The sequence below is a fragment of the Podarcis filfolensis genome (assembly GCF_964270895.1).
Source record: "Podarcis filfolensis genome assembly, chromosome: 10".
Taxonomy (NCBI): domain Eukaryota; kingdom Metazoa; phylum Chordata; class Lepidosauria; order Squamata; family Lacertidae; genus Podarcis; species Podarcis filfolensis.
In genome coordinates, this window is record NC_139612.1 from 5,947,945 (window position 1) to 5,966,083 (window position 18,139).

The window sequence follows — 18,139 nt, forward strand, 5'->3', positions numbered from 1 at the left end:
TCTCGAGCCAAACTGCAATTTATTATTATTTTTTTGGAATTGGGGCGGCGGGACTCAGCTGCCGGCTCGCCTTGTTCCGCTCCGGTTTCGTATTTGGGAAGCTTAGAAGCCGTTTTCCCAGCGCAGGGAAGCCCCGGCCAGGTGACAAACGTGTCTCGGCCTCAGCTCAGTGACCAAAGTTGCTCAGACAGGTGAGCTGAGTACCTGTGAGCGCGGCGGCAAAGTCGGGAGGGCAGGTTCCCCTCATGACCGTCGCAGCCTCTCCCTCCTCACTGCGCTGCCCTCTTCTAAGAGAAGCAGAAATAATCTTTAAAACGTCTGGCTGCCTACCCTTAAAGCACATTCATAGTTTCCCCTTCTCTGCTGCTCAAAGAATTCTGGGCACTGTAGTTTACCTCCTTCACAGAACCACTATAACCAAGAAGCCATAAACTACAGTTCCCAGAATTCTTTGAGGGAAAGAATGGGCTTCAGGTGTGCTTGGAAGGTATAGGATGAATACAGCCTTCCTCTGCTTACAATAGAACAGGATGCTTAAAACAGACGTTTAAACCTCCTGTAAAACATCAATCTTCAGTCTTGATCAAAAACAGTGATAAGCTGATCCCAGAGGAGACGATAATTCCGTCTAATAAAATCCTTCACAAAGCGGAAGGTCACTGTAAGTAAAATTGGACTATTGCTTTTTAAAGTGAATGCATTATTTAGGGGTGCTGTTTTGCATATGGTTCTATGAATGATGTTGTCGCCAGCCTCCTTTCAAAACACAGACTGTCGCCCATATAGGAAGACAGACAAATTTATGTATTATGCACAATCTACTGTATTACTAACAGCACAGTATTTTCTGACCAATAATGTATTGGCTCTTCCCTAAAATAACAATGATGATCCTAATCACAAGCAGACTGCTATTGTATCACTTTGTCTGACGTATAACATGAAGAAGCAGGCAGCCTGCGGGTCAAACTAGACATGATACAGGAGATGTGTGATTATATCTATGGTCTCATTAAACCTATCATAAATAACAGCTGCTTGGGTGGTGGATGAGAAGTGGAATCCATTCTTAGGAAGGGAGGGTTGTATCCAGCTTATCTTGTACTCAGAGTAGATTCATCAGTGGACTTAATTGGAAATAATCAGTGCTTCAAACAAAAGCCCCAGAGAGACAGAATATGGGGTACTTCCAGCCAGGAGGAAATTTGGTCATTAGAAACACAGAGATTGTGTAGATATGTGATTGTGTTGGAGAAGCACTAATGGTCATGTCAACACCAGAGAAGTTGAGAAATGTGCTGTTTTTTGTTTGTTTTTTAAAACTGCAAATAATTTTGTTTTGCAAATAATAATAATTTTATTACTTATACACTGCCTATCTGGCACTCTGGCACTTCCCCAGCCACTCTGGGGAAACTGCAGTACAGTGAAGAACAATTACAAAACAAGAAGTTACAGAGCCCCACGTGTCATTATTACAGCATATGACTGGAGAAGTGATAACCATTGAAATCAGATAAACAAGAACTAAAGCAGCTATCTGATATAAACCCTCAAAAACCCAGTGTGGGTAGTTGGAGGTCATGAACTCTCAAGAGAAGCATTTATGAAAGTTAGGAGCAGAAACCATACTGTATCAAATGGATTAGGTGTACTTTGACCCCTCAAACATATCTAATGTATTGAATGCAGAGTTTTGCAAAATTTTGGAACCTGAGTGTGGACAAAAGGGACAGGCTTCAAAATGGAACCAGGTTGCTGCCATTTAATAGCAAACCAGTTGTAGAGCAGTTTTTAATCTGAGCCATGGGAAAAAAATTATAGGAGCAATGGAGCACCCAGTTTGGGAGGAATTGTCCACAAGAGATGAGCATGATAGTGTTTCTGAATCCCAAATAGCAGTGGGATAGAATAAGGCAACTGAACTAGGTGTTCAATAGGGCATAATATCCAGTCAAAGAGACCAGAGGGCTGTATGGGAAAACACACATGCCACAGACATTTGGAGATATAGGTCTGGATAAGCCAATTCTAGGAAGTTGCTGAGCCAATATGGGAAATCCACAAGGCTTGGCTTTAAAGGTGAGCAAAGATACTTTAGGGAGTATTCTAGTGGAATGGAGAGAACCAGTGGGATATAGTTGTATCTGTAAAAAAACCTCTATGAGAAGGACAGAAAAGGGCATATGGCAATGGTGGGGTGTATCTCAGAGGGCATAAACTAGAAATCTCAGATGAAACAGACTCTAGCACAGACTCCCCTCCCTCGAGGCAAAATGCTCAGGGTGATCTTGAAATGGAGACCAGGTTATGTCAGGTCATGGTTTGCTTAATTTACAGCCTAGGACCTTGGTTGTAACTTAGACCCAGAGTCCCTCAAAGCAGTGAGCAGCATATTCATGTTAAGAAATATAAATTAAAAGTGCACTAAATACAGGAAATCAATCATCAAAACAAAACACCTGATAGCGGCCTACCTATAATAGGGGTTGATGGTTGAGGAATATGATCCCTAGTGGTAATTCGCTTTGTTGTTGTTGTTTAGTCGTTTAGTCATGTCCGACTCTTTGTGACCCCATGGACCAGAGCACGCCAGGCACTTCTGTCCTCCACTGCCTCCCGCAGTTTGATCAAACTCAGGCTGGTAGCTTCAAGAACACCATCCAACCATCTCATCCTCTGTCGTCCCCTTCTCCTTGTGCCCTCCATCTTCCCCAACATCAGGGTCTTTTCCAGGGAGTCTTCTCTTCTCATGAGGTGGCCAAAGTATTGGAGCCTCAGCTTCACGATCTGTCCTTCCAGTGAGCACTCAGGGCTGATTTCCTTAAGAATGGATACGTTTGATCTTCTTGCAGTCCATGGGACTCTCAAGAGTTACCCTAACACAGACAGTGTGAATGTGTCTGCAAGTTATGGCAAAGAGGTAAAAATTAAATATAACTTCAGCAACTGTGTCTTGGAATGGTTAGCCATGGAACTTGCCAGAGGAGAGTTGACACTGGACTTAATTTTCCATTTGTGGTTAAACCATAGAATGTTGCCCCAACATGTGGCAATGGGTTCCAGTTTAGGTGATTTTCAAAGTTGGGTTAGGTCCGTAAATCTCAATATATCTGATGCAATAGACCTGGAATCCTCCCACCATATTTACGGGAGGGACCAGAACCATATTTGGACCTTGAAGCATCCCATCCAACCTGGGCTGTAGTGGAGTCACCAGGAACCGGCAGCTAACAGTTTGTGGACTGGCACCAGTCTGTGCACCACCACTTTGAAAGCCACTGGATTAGATGACTGTAATCTGCTTACTTGAAAAGTGAGTTGCAGTGGTGTTTCCTCTTAGGAAACATTGCATAGGATTGTAATCAACACTATTTAAGAAGGAGCAGCGCAATAAAGAACCCCAGTCATTTTCCAGGAGGGGTGCATTTCAGAACATTTGCTCCTGAGTCAAGCATTTTTAATGAATTATTGCCACAATATATAAATACCTGGAAATTCCTGTTGTCCTTGCTGTGCTTTTTTGATTCTTCAAAAAATCATTAAGACCCCAGTTGTGGAATTCCTTCCCAAAAGAGGTGAGATTAACCACATCCCTGGTAGGGTTTAGATGGGCTGTGGAAACATTCCATGTGGTTTTAATGGTTGTAAATATATTTAGGTTTTTACCCAGATCCTTTTAATGTTAAGGTTTTAGTTTACTTTATGGTATTTTGTTCTTTCTTGTAAACTGCATTGAGGGCTCTTGCTAGGGCCAAATATAGACAATTTTTTAAGCAGACTCTGTGACTCTTAAGAAACTCCTCTGTCTTCTCTGATTATTTCTTCAATATGTATCTTCAAAAGTAGTATCTGGATATGTAATTCTACAAATGGCTCTGGCAACATTATTCATCTTATTCTGACAAGTAGCTTAATACAAACTTTAATTTTTAGAGTGAAACCCGCTTTGTAAGGTGACTTCTGTGTGTTTGTAAAAAGAAAAGTGTGATGGTTTCCTTTAGTTTGCTTAGTCCTGGCAAGCATAAAACTTGTTTAGTAAGTATTTCTGGTTGAAATCAATGATACTTAAAAGTACTTAACCTTTGGCTGGATCCTCCCCAAAGTTACCGTAAAGAGTTGCATAATCCGTGTGAATGCCAGGAATGGCATATCGAATTGGAGTGCAATATCAGATACAGCCTGAAAGCTCTGAATGACTACATAAAGTGTAGAGTTTATTTTTCTTTTTAATTTAAACTTCCTTGAAATATGACCCAGTTTTACCTTTAGCATTATAATGCTGGTGATTCACACAAAAGACTTGAGAACGCTCAAACCGAAGCATGAGAGAGCAGGAAATCCTTCTGCAGATTCAGCTTCCTACTAACTGTCTATCATGTGCACCAGTTTTCCTTTGGTGTGTCACAACTTATCTTGCTTCCATTTTTCTCCTGTCAAAAATGTGGCAAGAGAACATTTATAGCACCTCTCTCTCTTGACTTCAAACTCTAAATGTGTAACAAGGAAATGTTGTGGTTCGAGGACCCGACCCCCGCAACGTGAAATGAATACGCAAGGAGACGTGATATAAGGTTAATGGGCAAGAATAGGCCACAACTTTATTGATTACAGCAGTGAAAAGGTATTGGCTTAGGCATTGGATGTCTAAAACAAGGGGGGTTTATTCACCAGTAGGTGGAGCCTGTTGATGCTAATCCAACTATAGGCTCTCCCCTGATGTCACCGAGGGTCGTGCTATGGCCTCCCGCCAAGCAGGCATCGGACAGAATACACGACCGCCAGATTCCTTTAACGGAATACCCAAAAATTGAAGGCATAGGCAATGGCCACACCTAGCCCTTTGACACACCACAACACATTATTCCAATGCCTAACCTACCCACCAATACCACAAAAGTTGTGACGATTGCTACGAGGTAGGCGAAAAAACCAAAAAGCCTAAAGCCAAATGGAAAAATTCCTACCAGGCCCCCCGGACAACCAGGGCGACCAACCTAAGGTCCATAGCAAGGCCAAAGAACTAAGACCCTGAGCTCAAAGGGAGTGGAGGGTGGGTGACTTGCGACGAGACGACGGAGAAGAATGAGGCCGAGGAGAGGCTGGCGCTGCAGCAAAAGGCTGCTGTACACGCCCCCTTGGAGGCACCTGGTTGGGTGCCTGCCGAGGGGCGTGGGCGCCAGCCGGGAGAGAGGAGGAGGCAGGGGGCAAACGCCCCCTGCTAGGGGCGGAGCTTGGGCTCCCGCCCACAACCACTCCCCTCTCTTCCAGGGAGTAGAGTCTCTACAGTAATTAAACTACAAGGATTGTTCAGGTTGCTGGTTATAGCATTTTGCAAGAGTTATTACGCTGGGTAAGGCGAAACAATAAATTAGGGCTGTCACTCAATTAAAATGAAAAAAAAAAATCTTAGGCTGCAATCCTGTGCATGCTTCCTTTGGAGTAAGCTCCCCTGATCTCAGTGGGGCTTGTGTTTGAGTAGACATGCACTATGAATTGATAATCACCAGTGACTTTTAGCAAATTAGTCTAGTCAATTGGTTAAATGTTGCAGCCCTCAAAAAAATATGGCAGATTTTGGCACAGTGGGTTTTAAATTTACTATTATTATTGGTTAGTTATAAAGCGTTTCATGTTTGTGGGTTGACCTGTGCTAAGGGTTTGGGACAGAGAATGCTTATATTTCCCTCCTGACTACAAGGGCCAACCCAAGCCATTTATCAACCTGAGGGAGAGCAGCAAATGGTGACTACTGCTCTTGTGCTGGCAGCAATCCCAACCCACTCAGATTCTGTGTTCCAATTAAGGATGGGCAAATCTGTCCATATCAGTTCCTCTTAGTTTCTAATTTTTCCACTCTTAAGTTCAGTTCTCTACATTTCCACATCATTTTCATATTTAAAGAACAGTCCTTGTGAAAATTCTTCAACATTGTAGTGTTTTTTATTACTACTACTACATAGGGAGCTCCCCATTCGAGTCACGCGTGACTGCTGACAGACATGCCCCTTTGGGCATTGGAAAGGGACAAAATGGGGGTGGAACAGGGCAGGGTGGGCTAATGGGCGTCCCACCATTGTGTGTGGTGCCTTGGAACGCAACCCTTGCGTAAATGGGGAGTTGCCTGTACGTTCCTCAGCTTCTTGAGATAAGTTCATGTGATTTTCAAAGTTCCTTCTTACAGATGAAATCAAATCTTCCGTTTCGCTGTCCCACCAGTTAACAATATCCACGGGACACTGTGGCTTATATTACATTAGAAGACTAGAATTCTAAACAATTTCCCCATTCATGCTGAAAGAGCTGCACTCCTAATAAGGCCACTAAGCAATAGTTTAAAACTACTAATTATTTCTATAACATTACATGACATTATTGTCCTAATGATGTTTGTTTCTTTGTCAGTCTTTTTAAAAAAATATAATTGAGCTTAAACTGGCCTGAAGCATCTTATGGTTGTTATTTCAGATATTTTGGGGAATAACTTGGAGACACTCCGCACAGTTAATGTTGAAAGAAATGGAAATATTATTTATACCTGGAAGGTAAGTAAAGAAAGAGAGATAAGACTTAAGAAATGGTCTACATGATGCTATGTGTGCTTTACTGGAAGTAACACTGACTACAAATGGGCATTGCGCTCAAGTAAGACTTGGTGTGCTTTATATAGCAAATAATAAGTGTGTCCATCCCTTCATTTAATTTAAACTTTCATTTTGTGCTGAAATTAGAGATCTTATAATTACAAAACTGATTAATTTGCAATGCTGACTTCATATCCCGCTTCGTTCATAATCAGTGGAGTGCTTCTATTTAGCACATTTTGGACTGCAGGGCTACATACATTTACCTGGCAACCAGTGGGATTTAATTTGAACAAACGTACATAGAATTGGAATGCTAGTGTTTGAATCGGTGGTTATATTAGCTGTCCTCCTATCTTGCCTTTCACCGCCAAGATGCTCCCGGAAGAGCACCACTGTGCTTATCAGACACTTCCATTGGGACAACCAATTATCTGTAATCCCTCCTAAAATCCAGTCCTATTTATTTAACAATTTATACAACTCTCTTTCCTTGTTTGCTATCAGCTGCTCCTCAGAAGGGTTGGAGTAGCAGGGGTCAGCAACCTTTTCCAGCCGTGGGCCAGTCCACCACCCCTCAGACCATGTGCTGGGCTGGAGTATATTTTTTGGGGAAAACGAACGAATTCCTATGCCCCACAAATAACCCAGAGATGCACTTTAAATAAAAGCACACGTTCTGCTCATGTAAAAACACGCTGATTCCTGGCCTGTCCGCGGGCCGGATAGAGAAGGCGATTGGGCTGCATCCGGCCCCCAGGCCTTAGGTTGCCCACCCCTGGTCTCTAGTATCAAATGCTTCAGGAGGTTTGCATTCCCTCCACCCAACAGTGGACGACTTTTGCAAACTGTGGCAGCTGAAGTAGTTTCATTTCTGAACAAAGACTGGTCTTACCCAAATTTTCCTGGAACTGTCCCACCACTGACTGACTGCTCATGATCATTGGGTCATGCAAATATGTTTTCCAGCAACTGCTGTCTTCTTAACTGGAGAAACTGGTTGAACCTGGTACTTTTAGACATGCAAAAATGTTTTTCGCCACTTTGCTCTGGCTTTTTCCGCAGACCGCTGACCAAGTGCCTCATCACTGAGCTGTGACGCTTCCCCTATTGTGCCCAGACTTTAAAGCATGAGATTGTTGTTGTTTTTCCACAGACCTCTGATCTGGTGATACAGATTGGATGTGCCAGTTAGTTACATGGTGGCAGTGCACAGCCCATGCTAGTTCCTCCAATAGTCTGTCCAACTGCTTTTAATTTAATTGTTCCTGTTCTGTTAGCAGTGGCCTGATAGACAGCAATCAAACATCTGTTTATCTCCATACCAGTACAAACACCACATGCTCAATTTCTTTCTGTTGAGCTGCTGTTAAAGACACAGAAATGGGGTCAGTCAAATAAAGTTGGCAGCCTTCAGGCGGATGGTCACACTGCATAGCAGAATTAAGAGGAAGTAAAACTACTAGGTGCAAAGATGAGATGATTTAAAATGGGTTTCCAAATTTCCCAACATGTTTTGATGAGTGCTTTTCTTTGGGAGAAAAAAACCAAACGAATAAGTTCATTCAAAATTGTATTCACAAGGCATTAGAATACAGAGCATGACTTATGTGTCTTTTCTGTTTCTCCTTACCATGAAAGGGAAAAGGGAGGATGTATTTAGTTGAGGAAAGAGGATAACAGAGAGAGAAAGTATGGCAGAAGTAGGATTGTCTGTGTGTGCGCCTGCTCTCTTGTTCTATCCTGGCCTGCTTTCTGAGTCTCACAGCAGCTCAGCATCAAGAAGTTAAGTAGGTGAAGGATTATCATCACTTTTATCTCAGAGATGGGCAACCTGTGGCCTTAGGACCACACACAGTTCTTGGTCTCATATCACCTCCCTGCTCCCAAAGGTGGTCAGTTCAGGTTTTTGGCGAGAGCAACAGATTCCTTTCCCTGGCTGTCTGCTGGGCAGGAAGGAAGAATGGAAAGGAAGAGAACAGGGACTCCTGGTTGTGGCCATTCTGATTTCTGGCTTCTGCCCCATTCAGCACTGATCCATGGTCCCTGACATTACCCACAAGGAAAAAAGCTTCACCTCCCTTCATGACAGGGGAAAATGTAATCATATATTTTGGGCTCTTAAAGATAAGGGACCAGGGCCAGTGAAATTTGGACAATTGAAGATAAATGGTTATATTATTACAGGTGACACTGAATGTTTTTAAAATGTTCTGTTCTCATGGCTGAATCACTTCCCTTGCAGGGGAATCAGGCGCACACCTGTATTGGATTGTATGAGCCCAGTAGTCAAAAGAACCAGGTAAGCTTCATCCACCATATAGAATAGGGAGTGTTATAGAGCTTGGCTGTGTCCAAAATCAAGGCTTTTACAATTGCTACAATAAAACCAACAAGCGTAAAATCTATAACAGGCACACACATTATATACAAACGTTTATAAAATTATGAATATTGGCATATCATTATAAAGCAGCAGTATTGACTTCTCCAGAATCCTCATAGAAGAAAAAAGGGTTTGGCCAAGATCATGACACTAAAGGGAATAAGCTTAACAGATCTTCTAGATAGAGTAGGATTTAAAGATGCAATTCAGCCTATTAGCATTCTGTTATTAGCACCCTCAGAATGAACCTCCTTAGGGGCTGATTTGCCTGAGGATCTTAATTGGCACAGTGAGGTTCACATGGCAGAAGTAATTCCCCGTATGAATTGGGACTTGGGTTTGAATCAGTTTTGGCAGGAAACATGCAGTGCGTGGCAGATGTTCTGGCGTTACATGTTACCTGGCTTTCTTCAACGTATATGAATGGCTTCATTCTGTGACACCTACAATTTTTATAACCACCCTCGGGTGCAGGTCCATGCAGGCAATATTGCAGGTCAGGCTATGAGATATTCGGAGACACCTTTTCTCCAAAAGGGACTCAGTACCCAACACAGATGTAATTGAGAAAGGTCTCCCTGGGCACTGCTGCCACCCAGGAGCCAAGGCAGGTCCAGCAAAACCATCATATCACAAACCAGTATAATCAGGGAGAGAATGTGTAGCTAAACTCATATCCCTAAAACTGCTCATAATCTCCTGTGACTCTTCCTTGAATTGACCCATCATCCTGTTACCATATCTGGACACAGTGATTCACAGTCAAGATAAGATCCAGCATCAGAGGGAAAGCTGGTGAAAATTGGCATCTATTGTAACTATGAGAACTTTCAGAATAAATAACTTGAACAAAACATGACCAGTAGATAAGATGTGCAGGTGTTGATTGGTCTAGCATAATAGGTAAGATACCTCTATTCTCTATACTTCCATAGCACAAAATTGCTTGGTTTTGAGGGTATGGACCCATGGGTAGGCAAACTAAGGCCCAGGGGCCAGATGCGGCCCAATCGCCTTCTCAATCAGGCCCGTGGACAGTCTGGGAATCAGTGTGTTTTTACATGAGTAGAATGTGTCCCTTTATTTAAAATGCATCTCTGGATTATTTGTGGGGCATAGGAAGTCATTCATTATTTTTTTCAAAATATAGTCCAGCCCCCCCACAAGGTCTGAGGGACAGTGAACCGGCCCCCTGCTGAAAAAGTTTGCTGACCCCTGGTATGGACGTTAAGGAACCTAGTTTTAAGGGGATTGCATTAATACTGATTGCTTTGGTCAATTGTATGGAGACTAAAGTGTGTGAATATAAAGAATAAGGAGAAAGAGAGAACTAAATGTCGTTAAGATATACTTGCTCATAAAATGTCCAAACATTTCCCCCCAATAGCACTTATATAATTTTGAAAAGGACTTGCATGTGATCAGCTGCTCTGTCAACAGTGAGAAGACATTGCTGGGTAAGCTCCTTCCTGTTGCTTTCTCATTAAAGTTATGTTCTGTACAGTGTTAGAAACTCAGATATATAAGCTATGTGACAAATGACACCTAAAATCTAGGTTGCAATCACCACAGTGGAATATCTATTTGCCAGGGGGTTGTAGTAGATGATGCTCGGGATCGCTTCCAACCTACAATATATGATCTCAGCTGCATTGCTTGGTCTTACAACAATTCACTTGCCCCAGTATGGAAGAAAGAGAAACACACACAGTGGAAATGGAAATAGTATTAACTATGAACTAAGGGAGAGGTTTTTAAACCGTGGTCGCCAACTTGGCCCCAGAAATCTTCACATAGTTGCAGTTGGACCCACGGCAGTAGCAAAACGCACCTGGCTAATTTCTAAGACTGGTTCTGTATGAAGACTCCTTGTATCCTGTTAACTTGTAGCATTAATCCTTTAAGTGTTGCAGTATAATCTAAGTTATGCCATTTTTAATGCAGGCTTTGGCATGTTAGTATGCAGTGTGGTGAGGGAGTGGGCCTGTGGGTTTCACATTTGTACACTTAGGCATTGTTTAGTGCAACATGAATGAGCAGGAATGAGTCTTGGGCTCCTCTTCTCCCCTTTCTCCTCCAAGCCCAGGAGGAGGAAGAGTTTGGAAACATGTGGTTCCACGTTTGTTTATCTGCAGATAGTTACACTGGCCAGTCCAATCAATCCAACTTCAAACCACGTTATTGGAGTTGGCTTGTTTAAAATAAACATAGTTAGAATAAAGCACAGTTATGGTCTGGCCAACACAGAATACTGTCATTAATCAGAAGCAGAAATCAAAGCTTCTGAATTTCTCCTAGTCTTGCAGGAGGAGGAGAGGAAGGGAAAGTACTCGATTCCAAGGTTTGCCTTATCTTGTTTCTTCTCATGCCCATGACACTAAATTATGGCTTTAGTATGATTTGCACACATGAGTATTCGCTTTTAAATATGAGCTAACCACCATACATTTTTATTATAGCATTGCTTTAAAGTAATATAAACATAGTAGCAATACAATTGCGTCAGACAGGCCACATTCATTCCCTAGGGTTGAGGATCCCCACCACTGTAGCAATATCCCTGGAAAATCTTGTTAATTTCCCTCAAACAAAAATTGTGGGAATTCAATATATGACGCTTACAATTTCTATATATTTGTTGTTATTAGCGGTCAGTTTTCTCCAATCAACAACAGAAGAAAGAACAAATCTCTTCTTTCCCCCAGGTATTTAAAACATTGATACACCTTTAAATGGATGTTGGATATAATTTACAAACAGCAGACTAATGTTATGTTAATTCTGCTTTTATCCTAGTGTCTAAATGTCTGACCTTGCTGATTGAAATTCACCCAGTAAATAATGTGAAAGTTTTAAAGGCTGTGGATAGCTGGATCAGAGTGCAGGTAAGTAATATTTGCAAACTTTTCATGATTAAGTGTGTAGTAACAGCCGTTAGGTTTGTTTTCTGTGCTAAAGTGACATAAAGCCTGCTTTCTGTCTTAAATATAATTTAACAGTAACAATACCATTCTCTCAATTAGGCTATGCAGTACACCATTAGCCAGCTATCTAGCCTCAATACAGCAAGCCCGTTATCTTTGAACAATTTCCTTTTACAGTTTGTTTATCCAGTTGCAGAAACAATTACTTCTCCAGAAAGCTACCTGTTGCTCATTTCAGAAGATAAATGTAAGTACTTAAATTTAAAAAGCATTTTGATAAAATGTACATTTTGATTGTAGGTTGGTAGGGTGTTCTGCAGTCTCTTTTCTTGCTTCGGAGACAATATGTAAGGTCCATTTCTCTTTTTTAATCCTGCTTTAGGAAGTGTTGGGAGAAGAAAAAGATCTAAGCCTGAGTGGCATTCATGGGTGGCATTCTACTGTATAAAAAACCATCTCTGATGCAATGGTGGCGGTAGGGGGAGGTTTCTTATGGTTGTGAAAATGCATTGTTCTGTTCTTTCCAGAACCTCCTGGGTTGTTTGAAAAAGCATTAAGTTTTATAGATGATCTGTGAGAATGGTTTCACGCAGCCCTAGAACCACAAGAAAGAACTCTGTGTGGCTGGAAGCTTTGTTTCTTGTCAATGCATCATGACTTTCAGATCTGTTTGTTTATGAAGGATAACCAACAATTTGCCCTTATTTGTAAAAAAATGTTGTTGTGTCCCATTTGCAAATTGCCAGCACACAGAGGCTTAGAATGTGGCATTCAGACTGCCACCCTATGCCCATCTTCCTGGGAGTACCATAGAACTTAAGTCTGAGTAAATAAGCAGAGGCTCACACACTAAATCTGTACTAGTACGCTTTCGGAAATTCAGTATTGCACCAGCATTATGTTATTATGCAACGCTCATGTGCAGATATGCTGGCTCAAATGTGCTCATAATTTAGAAGCAAAATATCCATTAAATTGTTTGATGGTCTGTGTGTCTGTACTGCATAAATAGTCACAAAATGACATTGTTTTTCAATTTTAAGATATTGAAAAAATCGACATCAAAGTTGTCAGAGAAGGAGACAGTGTGGTAAGAAGCTTAATCCACTCCCCTTTAATTCTTTTGTTCAAGTGGAATTGGTTAGGTTGATATTTTTATGGACTGTCATTGTGTAATATAGACAAGGTCAGCAACTAGATGGTCAAATTCAGCCCTCAGCTGGCGTACAAGTTGGCAGGATCTTGCCATTAATCTATTTTGGTGACTCATAGTCTTGGCTGTCCTCCTAAACTAGCTGCAGGATTATTCAGGTCAGGTGTTTTTTCTACATGCTGGCGATTGTCTGAAAGAAACATTACCTGCATTCTTATCTAAACTGCACATGTTGAGGTCCTGGGAGTGTTACCTGAACAGGTCTCTAGTTACTGCAGTCTATTTGATTTGACACACATTGTTTCACTTTTTTCCTGATTAATGCTGATTTTCTGTCCCTTCTAGATGATAGAAAATGCAAGCCAGCTTTCAAGACAAAGAATTGTTGACGATATCTTTTGGGCCCAGTGGGATATGCTGGAGCAAACATTATTTTACATTGCCTCAAAGGTTGAAAATATGCACTATTTTGTTGCTTTGGTTATGCACTTGCATGCTATTTATTCAGTAAAAATGTTACATTTTAATATAGTAGCAGTGTTTCTGATAATAAGGAAGATAGAAATGTGTTTTGAAATATACCTCAAAATTACAGATAGGTAGCCGTGTTGGTCTGCCATAGTCAAAACAAAAAATTTTTTTTCTTCCAGTAGCACCTTAAAGACCAACTAAGTTAGTTCTTGGTATGAGCTTTCGTGTGCATGCACACTTCTTCAGATACACTGAAACAGAAGTTGCCAGATCCTTCTATATAGTGAGAAGGTGGGGAGGGGTATTACTCAGAAGGGTGGTGGGAATGGGTGGTTGGCAGATAGCTGTGATGAGCCTGTTGACGACTCTTAACGACTGCAATAGGTCTTACAGGAAAAAGCAAGGGGTGAGAAGGTGAAAAATGGCTTTGTCATGTATAATGAGATAAGAATCCAATGTCTTTGTTCAGACCAGGTCTCTCCATGGTTTTAAGTTTGGTAATGAGTTGCAATTCAGCAGCTTCTCTTTCCAGTCTATTTCTGAAATTCCTTTGTAGTAATACAGCTACTTTGAGATCTTGTATAGAATGTCCTGGGAGATTGAAGTGTTCTCCTACTGGTTTCTCTGTCTTGTGATTCTTGATGTCCGATTTATGTCCGTTTATTCTTTGGCGTAAGGTTTGGCCTGTTTGTCCAATATAGAGAGCTGAGGGACACTGTTGGCATTTGATGGCATATACAATGTTAGACGATGAGCAATTAAATAGTCCCGAGATGGTATGTGTGATGTTGTTGGGGCCAGTAATGGTGTTGTCCGGGTGTATGTGGCAGCAAAGTTGGCATCTGGGTTTATTGCAGGCTCTGGTGCCAGTGTCCGTGCTACGTCTGGTTGTAGTATTATTGTGGGTTAGGAGTTGTTTAAGATTGGGTGGCTGTCTGTAGGCAATGAAAGGTCTTCCTCCCAGAGCTTGAGAAAGAGAACTGTCATTGTCCAGGAGAGGTTGTAGATCTCTGATGATGCGTTGTACTGTTTTAACTTGGGAGCTGTATGTGATGACTCTAGTCATCACATACACCTCTAGTCATCACATACAGTCAACACCTCTAGTCATCACATACAGTCATCACCTCTAGTCATCACATACAGATCCCAAGTATTACTGAGTTGAATATTAGGAATCTAGTAGTGAGAATGGATTCTTGAGTGATTAAGTGTTGATTTTGCGAAATTCAGCAGAAGCTTCTCCCCTATGTGTCTACAGTTCTATGTTCGTCTCTGGGGTGAACACGAGCAGAGTCTTCAGCCATGGAATGAATTGCATTTTATACCAGAAGGTATTAGCAATCAAAAGACTGCAGGCCAAAGCTTAGAACAATTGATTACGAAAGAGAGTGATTAATATTCAGTTTGTGATGAAAGTAAAAGATTGGTTACAGAGGCAGCATTCAAATTGGATTGTTTTTGGGGAAAGAACCTCTCTGCGGGAGAGAATAATGGACTCATGGAATTGTAGAGTTGTAAGGCAATGCAGGACTTGCAGCTAAAGCATCCATGACAGATGGCCATCCAGCCTCTGCTTAAAGACCTCCCCATGAAGGAGAGTCCACAACCTCCTGAGGGAGACCGTTCTATTGTCGAACAACTCTTACTGTCAGAAAGTTCTTCCTGGGAGGTTTATACTAAATGAAGAGTGACGAAATACTAGATTCATTAGATAAGATATTCACGTTTCCAACCGCAGCGCAGAGGTATGTGGTGTACAAACAGATTGCAGTGTGCATATATTTGCATTGGGTCATGTCAGTGAGTGCTGATCTGCCAGGGGCACAGAGCTTCTTCCACCAGGGCTTTGAGTAGTTCCAATCATGATGTAGGTTGCAGGTCAAGTAGAAAGAGAGGCACTTGTATGTTCTGGAAGTCTCATACTGGTGTGTGTGGGTGGGTGTTGAATATATACACATAGACATACACACATTGAAAATAGCCGGCAAGAGTCCACTGTTGATCTAAACTGAAGGTACCCAGGACAAGCTTCAAGTTCAACTTCTCTCTGAGTGCCTCATGTATCTGCATATTAGCACTTGAAAGGCATCAGCGAGATTTCTAACTAAGACTCTATGGCCAAGCTTAAAAGGACAGTGAGTCTGAGTTCCTTGGTAGCAAGCCTGTAAAAATGTCATTTTCCTGAAAGTAAAAAAACACTAGCACCAGAAGTGTACCCAGGTGTGCAGATTAGGGTGCCCAGCTGTCACAGCCTGGCATCTCCCCCCCCCCAAAAAATAATAATTCAGAACTGCTGATCTAGCTATGAGGCCACATTTCATGACTTGCAGGAGAGGTATACTTTTGTGGTGGTTTTTGCTGCTGTTGTTAATAAGAGTTCCTAGTACCAACTGTTAAAAACTGTGCAGGGCAAATGTACTTAACCCTCCTGAAATGTTGTTGCAAACTGTAGGCTGTAATTTAAAACTAAAACACACACACACAGCTACTCTGAGTTTTCAAGAGCCGCTCTGAACTGAGAATAGTGTTTGCCGTTTTTCTAACATGTCTGTGCCAAAAGGCAATGGGAAGCAGCTTGACACCCAGAAAAGGTTTCCTCTTATGAAACTGCAAACCATGTTTTATGGTAAGCAAAACCGTAAGTATTTACAGACAGAAGGTAGACAGTCTGGGGGAGGCAGGAAGGAAGTATCAAAGCTGTGTTGTGGTGAATTTTTTGTACTTTCTTTCTGAATTGCTTCAGGGCACATATGTTCAAAGAAGGGTCATATATTTTAAGGATGGAGAGCTTTTAAGGGCAGAATTAGATGTTACAAGGTCAGACACAGCTCTCATGCTTTTTCTTCTTCTCTCACAAATTGGACTCTAAAGCTAGCAGTGAGCCTGGCTGTAGGGAGTAGTAGTGTAGGGAGATGCATTAGGGGGATACTATGGGTTCAAGAGCAGAGGACAGAATTATTCTCCCCATGCATGCATTCCCATTGACTTAGCCAGCATGAGCATGCTTTGCCAAGATAATGTCCAGTTCTTTCCCAGTGGTTTAAATGTATGCCAATAAAGTTTCTCTTTGTTGTAGGAATCAAGGGACACACTATACTGCATCCAGTTTTATCCTGATAAAAACTTTAAACTAATAGTAAGTTCTATTAAGCTTTTATTTGTTCATTTCAAAATACAAACATTCTGTTGATCTAGACTGCAATTGTAGCCTTATGGTGGCACTGTGGGTTAAACCACAGAGCCTAGGATTTGCTGATCAGAAGGTCGGCGGTTCAAATCCCTGCGACTGGGTGAGCTCCCGTTGCTCGGTCCCTGCTCCTGCCAACCTAGCAGTTCGAAAGCACGTCAAAGTGCAAGTAGATAAATAGGTACCACTCCGGCGGGAAGGTAAACAGCGTTTCCATGCGCTGCTCTGGTTCGCCAGAAGCAGCTTAATCATGCTGGCCACATGACCCGGAAGCTGTATGCCGGCTCCCTCAGCCAGTAAAGCGAGATGAGCACCGCAACCCCAGAGTTGGCCACGACTGGACCTAATGGTCAGGGATCCCTTTACCCTTTACCTTAAAGCCCATTATATTCAGTAGGACTTACTCCTGAATAGACATGGTTAGGATTGTGCTGTTTAAATAGTCCACAAAAGGCCTCCATTCTATGAAAAGTTCATCATTTTGATCTCTTAATTTTGCTGTCAGCTTTGCCATTTCTGCAGAGTCCATTACTTAATGCCTTTCTGTTTTCCAACAGCTTGAAACACCTTTGGATATCAACTTGGATGACATAGGATTAAAGTGAGTTTGGGTGGAGTGCCTTCTAGCTGTTTTCCTCAGAGCTATTTAGAATTGAATTAAGCAACATCTCAGCTTCGTGTGCTGCTGCACATACATCTCCCCACTCCAAACCAGTTGTAAAATCATTTCCTGTCAGGAGGTGTTGTTGTTGGGAAGCCGAATTCTAGAGGAGACCATTTGTGGGGTGCTCTTTTAGCGCTGTAGTGGCACACTATTCAATGTAGATAGTGATTGCAGATTTATTTCTGCATCTTAATATCCCATGTGTATTTATGAATTGGTTTTCTGTTTGGCAAGCCTAAAAGCAATCAGTGATTGTTTCATGCTTCCCTCAATGCAGCAACAACTTAGTTCTTTTCGAATTTTTCTGCATATATACAAAGATGCAAGAACTGATGAAGATGACTCCATTTCTTGAAGGTTCAATTCAGACATAACGGTGTCATTATGAGGGAAGAGTCCAAGCAAAGCACTGAGTTCATATGCTTAATAAAACACAACAAGCTATGCCTTGTGCAAACAATGGCTTGCCAGCCAATCAGGTTTCCAGACAATTGTGGAATTGTATTTGGAATCCTAGTGTAATGGTAAACTGTGGTTTGCACAAGCCATAGCCTGTCACATTCAGACAAAGCAGCAAACTATGGTTTGCTGCAGACTAGAAGCAGAAGCTTCCCGTCTCCTATTGTGTGCCAAGGGGAAGAAGACTCCCTGCAGCTTAGTCTCATAATGACAAATTTGTCTGAGGGCTGCCAGTGTCTAACTTAGGCTGCAGATTGATCTTGGCAAGGCTTCAAAGATGTCACTATTTTGAGTAAAGAAGCAAATTC

General features: G+C 41.9%; 1 protein-coding gene across 1 annotated transcript in view; it reads left to right on the plus strand.

The window, feature by feature from the left end:
- GSAP (gamma-secretase activating protein) overlaps nucleotides 1–18,139 on the plus strand; it is a 48,418-nt gene that overhangs the window by 393 nt on the left and 29,886 nt on the right. The window contains exons 2-11 of the mRNA XM_083575072.1: nucleotides 6,469–6,545; nucleotides 8,830–8,886; nucleotides 10,358–10,427; nucleotides 11,619–11,675; nucleotides 11,767–11,855; nucleotides 12,072–12,141; nucleotides 12,938–12,984; nucleotides 13,393–13,497; nucleotides 16,598–16,657; nucleotides 17,266–17,309. Coding sequence (XP_083431198.1) covers nucleotides 6,469–6,545; nucleotides 8,830–8,886; nucleotides 10,358–10,427; nucleotides 11,619–11,675; nucleotides 11,767–11,855; nucleotides 12,072–12,141; nucleotides 12,938–12,984; nucleotides 13,393–13,497; nucleotides 16,598–16,657; nucleotides 17,266–17,309 — 676 coding nt within the window. The remainder of the gene's footprint in view (nucleotides 1–6,468; nucleotides 6,546–8,829; nucleotides 8,887–10,357; nucleotides 10,428–11,618; nucleotides 11,676–11,766; nucleotides 11,856–12,071; nucleotides 12,142–12,937; nucleotides 12,985–13,392; nucleotides 13,498–16,597; nucleotides 16,658–17,265; nucleotides 17,310–18,139) is intronic.